This window comes from Taeniopygia guttata, chromosome 1A, assembly GCF_048771995.1.
Source record: "Taeniopygia guttata chromosome 1A, bTaeGut7.mat, whole genome shotgun sequence".
NCBI classification, from domain to species: domain Eukaryota; kingdom Metazoa; phylum Chordata; class Aves; order Passeriformes; family Estrildidae; genus Taeniopygia; species Taeniopygia guttata.
In genome coordinates, this window is record NC_133025.1 from 243,131 (window position 1) to 255,178 (window position 12,048).

General features: G+C 63.4%; 1 protein-coding gene across 4 annotated transcripts in view; it reads right to left on the reverse strand.

Annotated features, from left to right (window-relative positions):
• Positions 1–12,048, reverse strand: part of FLNC (filamin C) — a 28,426-nt gene that overhangs the window by 7,662 nt on the left and 8,716 nt on the right. For 2 of the 4 annotated variants that reach the window (XM_032752404.3, XM_032752395.3), the window contains exons 13-35: positions 11,881–11,994; positions 11,465–11,608; positions 10,970–11,093; positions 10,398–10,558; positions 10,186–10,276; positions 9,809–9,978; positions 9,126–9,243; positions 8,362–8,624; positions 7,444–8,041; positions 6,635–6,808; positions 5,966–6,128; positions 5,135–5,295; positions 4,515–4,682; positions 3,939–4,062; positions 3,694–3,850; positions 3,333–3,522; positions 2,795–2,818; positions 2,450–2,697; positions 1,671–1,758; positions 1,445–1,585; positions 1,126–1,254; positions 825–998; positions 83–244 (exon numbers count right to left, since the gene is read on the reverse strand). In XM_032752404.3, the coding sequence (XP_032608295.3) occupies positions 83–244; positions 825–998; positions 1,126–1,254; positions 1,445–1,585; positions 1,671–1,758; positions 2,450–2,697; positions 2,795–2,818; positions 3,333–3,522; positions 3,694–3,850; positions 3,939–4,062; positions 4,515–4,682; positions 5,135–5,295; positions 5,966–6,128; positions 6,635–6,808; positions 7,444–8,041; positions 8,362–8,624; positions 9,126–9,243; positions 9,809–9,978; positions 10,186–10,276; positions 10,398–10,558; positions 10,970–11,093; positions 11,465–11,608; positions 11,881–11,994 (3,886 nt within the window). The remainder of the gene's footprint in view (positions 1–82; positions 245–824; positions 999–1,125; positions 1,255–1,444; positions 1,586–1,670; positions 1,759–2,449; positions 2,698–2,794; positions 2,819–3,332; positions 3,523–3,693; positions 3,851–3,938; positions 4,063–4,514; positions 4,683–5,134; positions 5,296–5,965; positions 6,129–6,634; positions 6,809–7,443; positions 8,042–8,361; positions 8,625–9,125; positions 9,244–9,808; positions 9,979–10,185; positions 10,277–10,397; positions 10,559–10,969; positions 11,094–11,464; positions 11,609–11,880; positions 11,995–12,048) is intronic. The other 2 variants (XM_072917894.1, XM_072917889.1) reach the window with 1 other exon arrangement.

The following is a 12,048-nucleotide window of genomic DNA, read 5'->3' on the forward strand; positions in this document are numbered from 1 at the left end:
TCCTCTCATGTGCCCATGTGCCAGTTCTCTTGTGCCCACATCTGTCCCTGTGTCCCCATGGTGTCCCCATGTCCCTGCACACCGATGTGGCGGTTGGGCAGCCGCTTGAGCAGGCATGGCTCCTCGTTGCCCGAGGGCGCGCGGATGGTAGCCGCCAACAGGCTCAGGTCTGTCTCTGCGATCTTCAGTGACACATCAGTTGAGGTGCCCACATTGAGCTGGGACGTGCGCATGGAGTCATCTCCTGCAGAGACACCATCGGCAGGGACATCAGCCCAAGGTGAACAAGATGAATAGGATCCCAACGGTGATGGAATGATATTCCCAAAGCCCCACAAGGTCCCATTGGATACATGGAGAGGGTCCTCAGAATCAGGGGTCACCCAAAGATGTGTGAATAACATCCTACATGGATGGAGTCCCCACGAGGTCTACATGGCCTTGTGATGGGGTCCTCAAACTCTATGACATCCCCATGGCCATGGGTTGGGTCTGTTGGGTCTCCAAGGTTTCACAGTGGCCCTAAGGCCATGGGAGGGGGGATCCTGGTGGCCAGGGATGGACAAGAGACACTACAGGTGTCCCAATGGCCATGGGGCAAGTGTGCCCATTACCCCACAGCTGTCCCCATGACCATGCTATGGTCTCTGTGACCCACAGGTGCCTCCATGGTCATACAAGTGCCCCCACAACCTTGCAGGTGCCCTCATGGCCATGACTCCGTAGATGTCTCCATGGCCAACCAGTGCCCCCATGGCCATGTGGAGCCCCCAGGAATCCCCGGAACCCCCCCAGACCCCACTGTGCCCCCCAGCCTGTCTCACCAGTGATCTTGGCAGTGAAGGGGCTGCCCGGGATGTGTTTGTCATCAAAGCGTACAATGATGCTGTAGTCACCAGGGGCTGTGGGCAGGTAGGACACGGTGCATGTCCCGTCCTTGTTGTCCTGGCAGGTAATCTCCGCCTTGGAGGGACCTTCGACTGCCAGCGACAGCCCACCTGGAGCACAGGGGTTGTCAGAAGGCACCGGACAAGGGGTGTCAGGAGGTAACAGGGGTCTCCAGTCCCTCCTGATGGCACTGCGGGAGTCCCCATGACCTCCCAGCCCCCCTTGGCCATCACTCACCCTCGCCAGCATCCTTGGTGACAATGGTGAATGTGCATGGCTTGTTGACCATTCCATGGCTCAGCCCAGGCCCATAGGCACTGACGTGGCGTGGGTTGATGGCATCCACATAGAACTGGAGGGGACTCCCTGGGGATACAAGGGACAATGGTCAGAGACCCATGAGGACACTCCAACCCAAGGGTGACCAACCATGGAACCCACAGAGACATTCCACACCATGGTGTGTGCCTGACCCACAGGAGTCCGACCAGGGCATTGCTGTATCAACCTTCCTCAGCCACCTCCCAGTGGCTCCCAGCACCCTGCAGTGGCTCACCAGGAATGTGGTTGCCATCATAGCGAATGTCCATCTCATGCAACCCCTTCTCGGAGGGGGCATAGTGCACTGTCACCGTCCCATCCTTGTTGTCGGTGATGTTGGGCCGCGCTGTCTTCCCCGAGGGCATCCGCACCTCACCTGGGGGCATTTTGTCAGTAGGGACACCAAGAGGGGCGCTGGTGCCTGAAGGGGTGGTCCCTGTGCCCACAACCCTGTGCTGTACCTGTGATCTCACCCTTCTGCACCGTGAAGGGGATGACGAGGTTAAAGGGACGGAGGTTCTCGGTGGTGGCTGGGGGCTCCTCCGTGGCCTGATCGTGGGGCAGAGAGGAAGGGTAAGAACCTAATGGCGGGCTCCCAGCCCTGTGATGATCCTCATGATCTCCAAAGGTCATGGTGTTCACCACGATCCCAACCCCCACCACCACAACCCTGGCCCAACAGTGGCCCCCATGGTCATCCAGCCCCACAGTGCCCACCATGGTCTCCCAACTCTCTCAGCTCCATGATGGCCACCATTGGGCCAACACTGCCCCTCCATAACTCCCATCATGGTCACCCAACCCTGCAGTGCCCGTTGTGCTCTTGCAACTCCACGCTGACTGACTCAACTCTCTCTCCCTTGGGGTCGACCATGGCCCCGGTCCTCTGTCTGTTGGTGCCTACCATGATGTTTCAACCCCACCATGGTTTCCCTACTCCATGGTGTCACCCTGGTGTTTCAAATATGTCCCATGGTGTCTGTTGTGCCCTCAACTCTTTGCCCCTTGCATCCACCACTATTTCCCAACCCCATGGCCCCACCTCTCTGCCCCACAGCACCCACCATGATCATCTGACCCCACGGTGCCCATCATAGTCCCAACTCTCTGCCCCATGGCACCCACCATGGTCTCCCAGTTCCATGCTGCCCACACCATGGTCTCCCAAAATCTGACCCATGGTGCTCATCACAACCCCCCCAGACTCACAGTGCCCCCCTCCCCCCAGTGCCCCACCCACCATGACATGGAAGGGGCTGTTAGGGACGTGCTCCCCGCCAAAGCGGATGGTGATGATGTATTTGCCAGGCTCAGGTGCGGTGTAGAAGATGTCAAAAGTGCCGTCGTGGTTTTCCACCACATCCACGTCCAGTTCAGCACCATCAGGCGTTGACACCTTGCAGGTGACCTTGCCCTGTCCCGCTGCCTTTGCATCCACCGTGATCACCGTCTCCTCCCCGATCTGGATTGTGGGGCCCAGGCAAGCACCTGAGGGGAGGCTGGGGTCAGGGCCATGGGGGGACTCCAAACCTATCCCCCAACTGCCTCCTCCCAGCCCCCCAACTGCCCCCCTGGCACCACTTACCCAGTCCATGGCCCCCAATGGATACTGCAAGAAAGACCAGGGAGAGCGGTGAGAAGGGGTTGGGGGGCTGGTTGGGGGGCCGGGGGTGCCGAGGGGGCCGGGGGGCTCCGGGGGGCCAACACATCCTGTCCTGGGGACACCCGCTCATCCCCACTATGCCATGGGGTAGGTCTGGGGGTGGTGGGAGGGGTGCTGAGGGGCAGCAGTGGGGCAGTGGGTGTGCTGGGGGGCAGCCATGGGGTGGGGGGGGTAAGGAAGGGGTGTCTGGGGTGGGTGCCGTGGGACAGCAGGGGGACACTGTGGGTCAGCATATGGATGTTGTGGGGCAGGAGGGGATGCTGTGGGGCAGGAGGAACGCTGTGGGGCAGGAGGGGATGCTGTGGGGCAGGAGGAACGCTGTGGGGCAGGGAGGGGTGCAGTGGGGCAGCGAGGGGACATCGTGGGGCAGTGAGGGGATGCTGTGGGTCAGCAAGGGGATGCCAGAGGCCAGCAAGGGGGTGACATAGGTCAGCATAAGGACACTGGGGGGCAGCCCCACCTGTGACGAGGCACTTGCTGGCATCGCCAGAAGGCACGGCGAGGACCCGGAAGGGCGACGCGGGGATCTCGTCACCCCCGTACTTGACAGTGCTGGTGTAGCGCCCCGGCACGTCGGGCACGTAGGACACTGTGTAGGTGCCGTCCCCGTTGTCCCGGATTGACGCCTTCTTGGGCTGTCCCTCGGGGTCCTGCAGGCAGCCCCCATCAGTGCCCTGTGATGGGGGCACCCTGTGGGGCTCAGCACCCCATGACTCCCCCTGCACTCACCAGGATCTGGACTGTGAGCAGCCCTTCACCCATCCTCAGTGTGCCCCGCCACAACCCTCACACTCCCCCACGTTTCCCCCTCACACACTGACCAGGATCTGCACCGTGAGCAGTCCCTCGCCAGCGTCGCGGGCGTCAATGGTGAATTCCACCGGGAGGCTGGCAGGGATCCCTCCCGCACTCAGCCCGGGGCCGCTCGCCCGCACCTTGCTGGCATCGTGGGTGGGCAGCGCCGTGACCTTGAAGGGGCTGGGGGAAGCAAGGAGTCAGAAAGGTGCCGGGATCTCCAGGCTGTGTGGGATCCTGTCCCACTCTGCCAGCCGAGGTGGGGTCTCACCTGCGTGGCACCTCCTGCCCCCCGTACTTGACAGACACGGTGTAGGGCCCATCAGTGGCTGGGGTGTAGGTGACCTTGTGGGTGCCATCACCATTGTCTCGAATCTCCACTGGCTCCGGCAGCCCTGTGGGGCAGTGGGACATGTGGGGTGGGGACATGTGAGTCAGGAGGACACTTGGGACAGGAGGACATGGTGGGCACAGAGCAGCATGGAGGGCACAACCTCCCTGGGTGGATCCATGAGGAGGGCACCCCAAGGGGTAGGACACTCTATGAAGAAGGGCATTCATGGGGCTGGACGTCCTGTGGGGTAGGACACCCTATGGAGCAGGACGTCCATAGGTAGGACACCCTATATAAGAGGGGACACCGTGAGGCAGGACACCCTATGGAACAGGGCATCCATGGTGCTAGACAGCTCATGAGTTAGGACACCCCTGGGGCAGGACTCTCTATAGACCTGGGATCCAAGGGCCAGGACATCCTATGGAGTAGGACATTGAAGAGGCAAGACACCCCAGAGGTCAGGACACCCCACAAGACACAGGCCCCCCTGCTCCCCATGTCCCCACCTACCAGTGGGCCCCAGCAGCGTCACCTCAAGGGCTGCACGTCCCGTGGCACTGACGTCCACGGTGAAGCTCTGGGGCAGCCGTGCACGGACACTGGGTCCCAGCCCTGGCCCTGAGCACGTCACCTTTGAGGCATCCACAGCATCCCGCACTCGCACCCGGAACGGGCTCCCTGTGTGGAGAAGGGGGTCAGCGTGTGAGGGAGGCAGCATGGGGCAGGGTAGGGGGAGATGGGGCAGTGTGGCCACTCCCAATGTGAGTGTGGGGTCAGTGTGGGGATGGGATCAGCATGAAGACAAGGTCAACATGGCCATGAGGTCAACAGGGGCACAGGGACAGTGTGGCCATAGAGTTGGCGTGTCCATCACATGCACAGATAATTTGTGGGGCCAGTGTGCTCATAAGGCCAATGTGGCCATGGGGTCAACACGAGCCATGAGGACAACACGACCATCAGTCAGTGTGGCCATGGCGGTACCGAAGCCATGGCCATGGGGACAGCACAGGCAGGGGACAGCTTGGCTGTGGGGCCACCATGGGTGGCATCACCACAGTGAAGCCCTGTGACCAACAGATGACAATCAGGACACCTCCCCCACCCCCCGTCCCTGTGTCCCCTCGCACCTGGGATGGGGTGGCCGCCGAAGGTGATGTTGACATCGTAGTCACCAGGCGTGAAGGGGACATACTCCACTGCACAGCTCCCGTCCTTGTTGTCCTTGCAGGACATCTTCGCCTCTGAGGGACCCTCGATGGCCAGGCCCAGCCCCCCAGTGCCCGCACCCCTGGGGACATGCCACCACTCAGAGAGGTGACACAGGCATGGTGGGGCCAGGGGGAACAACTGCCATGGTGGGGAGATGGAGGTGCCACCTCCCTGACAGAGGTGGCACCTCCATGGCAAGGGGACAGAGATGCCATCCTGGTGAGACAGGATGGAGATGGCGCTTTCATGGCAGGGAGTGGAAATGCTTGTTTGGTGACATGGGATGGAGGTGGTACATCCATGGGAAAGGACACAGGTGGTAGAGGATGCAACAGGCTGGGCAAGGGACCTCTGTGGCAGAACATGGAGGTGCCAGAGCGGTGGCATAGGATGAAGGGGGCGGGTTGGTGACATGGGATAGAGGCGGGACATGCACATGAAGGGCACAGGTGCAAGAGGATAGTGGTGGCACTTCCACGTCAGGGGATGGAGATACTGGGTTGGCAGTTTGGGGTGGAGGTAACACCTCTGGGAGAGGAATCCATGGGTGTGGGAATGGAGGGACCCAGGGCTGGTGCCCCCCTGGTCTCCACACTGAAGCAGGGAGCCATGCCCACCCCAAACCCCCCAACATGGACAGCATGAGGGGTGGGTGGGTGTGGCATACGGCTAGGGCAGGGGATTTGGAAGGCAGGGGTTGAGGGCCTTTGGGGAGCAGGGCTGGATTGAGGTTGGGGGTCAGTGCCCACCTGGTCTCCACGGTGAAGTGGTTGGCCGTGCCCACCAGGCCACCCTCCAGGCCAGGGCCATGCGCCCGAACGCGTGTGGGGTCGCAGCCCTCGGCCACCCCCACACGGAACGGGCTCTTGGGGACTGCCACATCATCATATGTCACCTCCACCAGGTGCAGCCCTGTGACAGGGACACCATCACACACTGCCCATGGAGGGGGCACAAGGGGTCTCTGGGATGGGGATTCTCAGGGAATTTGGGGGGTCCCTAGGTGGGGTTTTAAAGGTCTTGGGTGTTTTGGAGATCCCTGAATGAGGTTTTTGAGGGGGGCTGGGAGTCCCTGGTTGTGATTTGGGGATGTCTCAGTGGTCTGGGGTGTTCCTGGTTCTGAGGCTCCAGTGGGAATTGAAGGGGGTCCCCACTTGGACATGGCATGGGAAGATCCCTCTCTGAAGGTCCCTCATGAGGAACAGAGGGTGCCTGGCCAGGACTTGGGGTCCTGGGGGGATGTTGGAGTCTGGTGTAGGAGCAGAGTCCCTGGGGGAGCTCATGGTCCCTGGAGCTTCCCAGGGGGTTGGGGGTCCCTAGGGGTTTGGGAGTCCCCTGGGGGTGTCTGTGTTCTCCAAGAGGGCCTTGGGGTCCCTGGGGGAGTTGGGTCTCCCAGGGGGTTTGTGGGGGTCCCTCACCCTCCTCAAAGGGTGTGTACTCCACGCGGTAGGTGCCATCGCCGAGGTCAGTGACGAAGGTGTCGATGGCGGTCCCTGAGGGGTTCAGCACCCGTGCCCGGACGTGGGGTCCCCCGGTGGGGGCCAGTGCCCGCGCATCCACCGTGAACTCTGTGCCCACCTCCCGCAGCACTCCTGAGGGGTACAGGGGGGTCAAGGGGGCCCAGAGCTCACCTGAGGGTCCCTTACAGCACCCTCTGAGAGCCCATGGTCCCCTCAACACACACAGGGGCTTCAAGGGGAGAAACTGGCACACCCTTGGGGTCCCACCCCACACCCCCTGCACCCCTAGAACTTCCTCCCAGGAATGAGGGTAAAACCACAGGGACCCCTGAGTAGTGTTGGGGGCAAGGGGGACAGGGGGAGGAGAGATGCCCAGGAGAGCCCCCATTAGGGGGGATGGACATGGGGAGGAGATATTGGTGACCATGGCAGTGTCCATTGCCACGGGGTTGTCCGTGCAAGGGGGAGGCACCCACGGAGGCGTGTCCATAGGGTGCTCAGAAATCCCCCACGTGGGAAGGGCTGTCCATGGGGTGCACATGGGGTTGGAATGCCTGTGAGCAGGGATGTCCACAGAGAGGGGATACCCTCAGGGATGGGGAGCCCGTGGGGATGCTCACAGAGGGGAGATGCCTGTGGTGGTGTCCACAGGGGTACCCAGGAGGAAGAGATGCCCACAGGGATGGGATGCCCCTGGGGAGAAGGAGATCCCCACTCAGGGGAAAGAGGCGCCGTGGTGAGCGGCCCCTGTGTGGCCGCCCCCTCACCTCGAGGCTCCACGCCTTTGCCGTAGACCTTGACGCTGCTGGTGTCGACGGCGGGGTCGACAGTGACGCGCACGGGGCAGTTGGGCACCGGGAGGCCGCCATAGTTGATGGTGATGGTGTAGGCGCCGGCACAGGCCGGGGTGTAGGTGATGGCGTAGGTGCCGTCGCGGTTGTTCTGTACCAGCACCTCAGCCTTGACGCCGGCCTCGGAGCGGATCTCGATGGTGAGCTCGGCCTCGCCGGCCTGTGAGCAGTCCACGGAGAAGACGGCCGCCTCGCCCGCGCGGCCGCGCTCCAGCCCCGGCCCCGATGCCGTCACTTTGGCCGGGTCGAAGGGCGCCGTGACCGCGGCCGTGAAGGGGCTGCCGGGGATGTGGCGCCCAGCAAACAGGATGTTGATGTGGTACTCTCCGGGCGCCGTGGGCAGGTAGGACACGGCGCAGGAGCCATCCCCGTTGTCCTGGCACTCGATCTTGGCCTCGCAGGGCCCCTCCACTGTCAGCCCCAGCCCCCCACTGCCCGCGCCCTGCGTGGCAATGGAGAAGGGCGCTGGGACCCCCACACGGCCGCCCTTCAGCCCCGGCCCCGAGGCCACCACCTGCAGGCACAGGGACACGTAGGGGTCAGGGGGACACAGGGACAGGTAGGGGGCATGGGGGACATGGGGACACGCAGGGGGTAAGGGGGACACGGGGCAGGTGGGGGTCAGTGGACCCCCATGTGACTGTCCTGTAGCCCCAGCCCTGAGGCCATCACCTGCTCACACAGGATTACGTGGGGGTCAGGGAGGACATGCAGGGGTTATGGGGATATGGGCACATCTGGGGCTTGTGAGCAGCACATGGGGGTCAGGAGGGCAGAGGGACACGGGGGTTGGGGCACACACATCCCTGTTGCACACACATGTGCCATGCTCACCTTGGAGGGGTCAGGGGGCAGCAGAGCCTCCACAGGGAAGGGGCTGCCTGGAACCGGGTGCCCGTCGTAGGTGACCTCGACACGGTGGGGCCCCTCCTCGGGTGGTGTGAAGGTGACAGGGTGGGGGCCCCCAGGGGGTGCAGGCCCCACCGTGCAGGGCACCGGGCGGCGCGAGGGGCCCGTCACCTTCACCTCCAGTTGCCCCTGGCCTCCGGCACCCTGGGTCTCCACCTGGAACTCCTGCACCTGCCCCACCTCTGCCTCTGCAGGGGAGTGGGGGTTCAGTGTGTCACCTCCACCCAAGGGTGTCCCCCATATCCAGGGTATTGTTTCCCCACAGGGTGTGTCCCCCCATGCCCCCACCCATATCTGTCCCCCATATCCTGGTTGCTCCCACACATAGGCAGTCCCAAACCTCTCCGACTAGAATGCCCCCCAACCCACCCGTGGGGCCCCCAAGCTGTGCCCCATAACCAGGGTGTGTATCACCCCCCCGGTACCCCTACATACAGTGTCCATATGCCTTCATGTGCCCTCACCTCACTGAACCCCACACTCAAGAGTGCCCTCCCCAGCGTGCCCTCATATTCAGAGAGCCCCCCCAGACTGATCCTGTCACCCAGGCATCCTCCCAAGGTCTCTTCCCCCAGGATGCCCCCAGTGCTCAAGTGTCCCTTGCAGGGCCCGCCCCACACTCTACACCACATGCAGGGTGCTCCCCTCCCTCGGTGTCCCCCCACCGTTCCCCCAGTGCTGCCACTCACTGCTGTTGAGCCCCTGCACCTTGACCTTGCCCAGCTGCAGCGGGGGGGCCACAGTGACGGGGAAGGGGCTCTTGGGGATGGGGTCCCCCCCGTAGGTGACCACCACAGACAGGGGGCCCTGCAGGAACAACTCCACATCAGGGTGCTGCCAGGGGACCCCCACACAGCACCCAGTCTTGGGGCAGAGGGCAGACATCCACGGGGCGGTGCTGGAGGATTCCAAGGGGGTGCCAGGGGACACACAGCCATAAGGCTGAAGGGGGGCTGGGGGTCACCCACGGCTGCTGGGGAGGGTAAATTCCTGGGGATGGGGGAACGTGTGGACCTGGGGGTGCCCTGGGTTGACAGGTACACACATGGGGCTGCAGCTGCCCCAGGGGCATGGGGTGACCATGGCGATGGGGGGGTGTTCATGGCGGGGGGGCTGCCCAGGAGCTGGGGGTGCCTATGGGGAGGGGGTGCTCATGGGGTGCCCCTATACACTGGGCTGCATCAGTGGGTGTCCCTGAGGGAGCCCAGGGAATGGGATGTCAGTGAGGGGGCCCCCTTGGGTATCCCACGGGCCAGGGAGCCCCTGTATGTTGGGTATTCCCGCATGGGGTGACCCTATGGGCTGGGGTGGCCAGACTGGTTGAGGTGGCTCCATGGGATGTCCCCATGGGTCCAGGTGCCCCAGCACGCACCTGCTGCAGCGGGGTGTACTTGACAGTGTAGGAGTAGTCGTGGTTGTCGATGACCTCGAAGTCGGCAACGGCTGGGCCGGGCCCCGACCCCACGAAGCGCACGTCCAGGGGGGCCTTCCCCGCCCCCCGCGTCTGCACGCGGAAGTGGGTAGGGGTCCCCACCTCCACCCCTGCACCACATCATCAAGTCACTGCAGGACCCACGGCACCCACAGTCCCTGCCCCATAGCACCCAGATGTGGGTGGGGGTCCCCCACCGCCACCCCTGCCCCTAGGGTCAGCCACCGTGGGACCCGCGCCCCTCACAGTACCGTCCTCACAGCACCCGTCACCCCCACCCCATGTCCCCACCCCACCCCACCCCACTGGCCCCTCACCCGTCCGGCTGAGCCCAGGTCCCTCGGCTTTGACCTTGGTGGCGTCGTGGGATGGGTCCACCTTGATGCGGAAGGGGCTGGAGGGGATCTCCTGGGGACCAAGGCCAGGCCACAGTGACACGGGGGCACCACGGGGTCACAGGCCCAGCCCCAGCAGCCCCACAGAGTGGGGGACGGACCCTCGGGGGTGTGGGGCAGTCCAGAACCCTGACCTGGTTGGCAAAGAGCACCATGATGGTGTAGAGTCCCGCGCCCGGCGCCGTGTACTTGACCGTGAAGGTGTCATTGTCATTCTTGATGATGTCAAAGTCGATGTCGGCCTCGAGCGGCCCCACCACTCCTGGGGCGCACTTGATGCCAATGCTGACGTCACCTGTGGGGGTGGCTGGGTCAGTGGCCCCCACTCCCAGGGGGACACCAAGGAGTGGAACCGGGCACATGGGGCAGGGGACTGGATCAGGACTGGAGATGATGGACAGGACCAGGGTTGATGGACCAGGATCAGAGATAATGGACCAGGGATGCAGGTGCAGGAGTCCTGGACCAGGAACAGGGACAATGGTCCAGGACCAGGGGTGTAGGATCAGGGATGTAGGAGCAGGGATGCAGGATCAGGACCAGAACTGATGGCCCCAGAATGAAGGACCCTTGATCAAGGAATGATTGAGCAGGACTGGTGGTGATGGTCCAGGACCAGGGGTGCAGGACCAGGGGTTCTGGCCCAGGGACACAAGGCCCATGCCCACAGAGGAGTTCCCAGGGTGCCTCCCACCATTGCACCCACCCTGTCCAGCCTCGCTGCAGTCCACGGTGAAGTAAGTGGGTTCGTTGGCCTTCAGCCCTGTCTTCTCCACGCCCGGCCCGTGCACCTTCACCCTGCTGGGGTGGCTGCCCTCACCCACGCTCACCTGCAGGCCCACAGTGTCCCATGGGGCAGGGGCACAGATCCCTCTTTCCCTGGCACCCCATGGGCTGGGACCTCCAACCCCCCCCACCACTGGCACCCTACATCCAACCACTCCATAGACTCCCATCCCCAGCACTTCATGGGACCCCCAGCCCTACCCCAGCACCCTATGGGTGTGGCACCTCCATCCCCACACCCAGCACCCCATGGGACCCCCATTTCCATCCACATCATCCCATGGGCCCCCAGCCCCATGGGACTCCCATGCCCCACATCTGACACCTGAACACCCTCCATGAAGAGCACCCCCTCCCTACACCTCAAGGGACCCCGACGGCCACCCCAGCACCCATGGGCCCCCATGACACCCACACGGAAGGGGCTGTTGGGGGTGTTGACGCCCCCCCAGGCGACGATGACTGTGTGCTTCATGGCCTTGGTGGGGACGTAGACACAGTGGAAGGTGCCGTCACCATTGTCCTTCACCTTGATGTCGATGGGGAAGCCCTCGGCGTCCTGTGAGCAACAGGGGGGAGCTGAGGGGGCCCAACGGCACTCAGCACTGGCCAATGGCACCCAAGGGTGCCCAACGGCACTCGGCGCTGGTCAATGACACCCAAGGGTGCCCAGCAGTGCCCAATAGCACCCAATAGTGCTCAAGGGCACCCAGTGGTGCCCAACAACACTGAATGGAACCCAGCAGTGCTCAACAGCACTCAAAGGTGCTCAACTCCACCCGATGTCACTCAAGAGCACCCAGCAGCACCCCGCAGCCCCACAGCTCCCACCTGGGCATAGAGCTTGAGGGGCCCCTTGCCGGCAGCACGGGCGTCAATGGTGAACTCGGCCGGGTGATCCACGATGCAGCCAGTGGGCTCCAGCCCGGGCCCAAAGGCCTTCACCTGTGGAGAGGGGCGGTTAGAAGGATGCAATGGGGTGCTGGCACCCCCAGTACC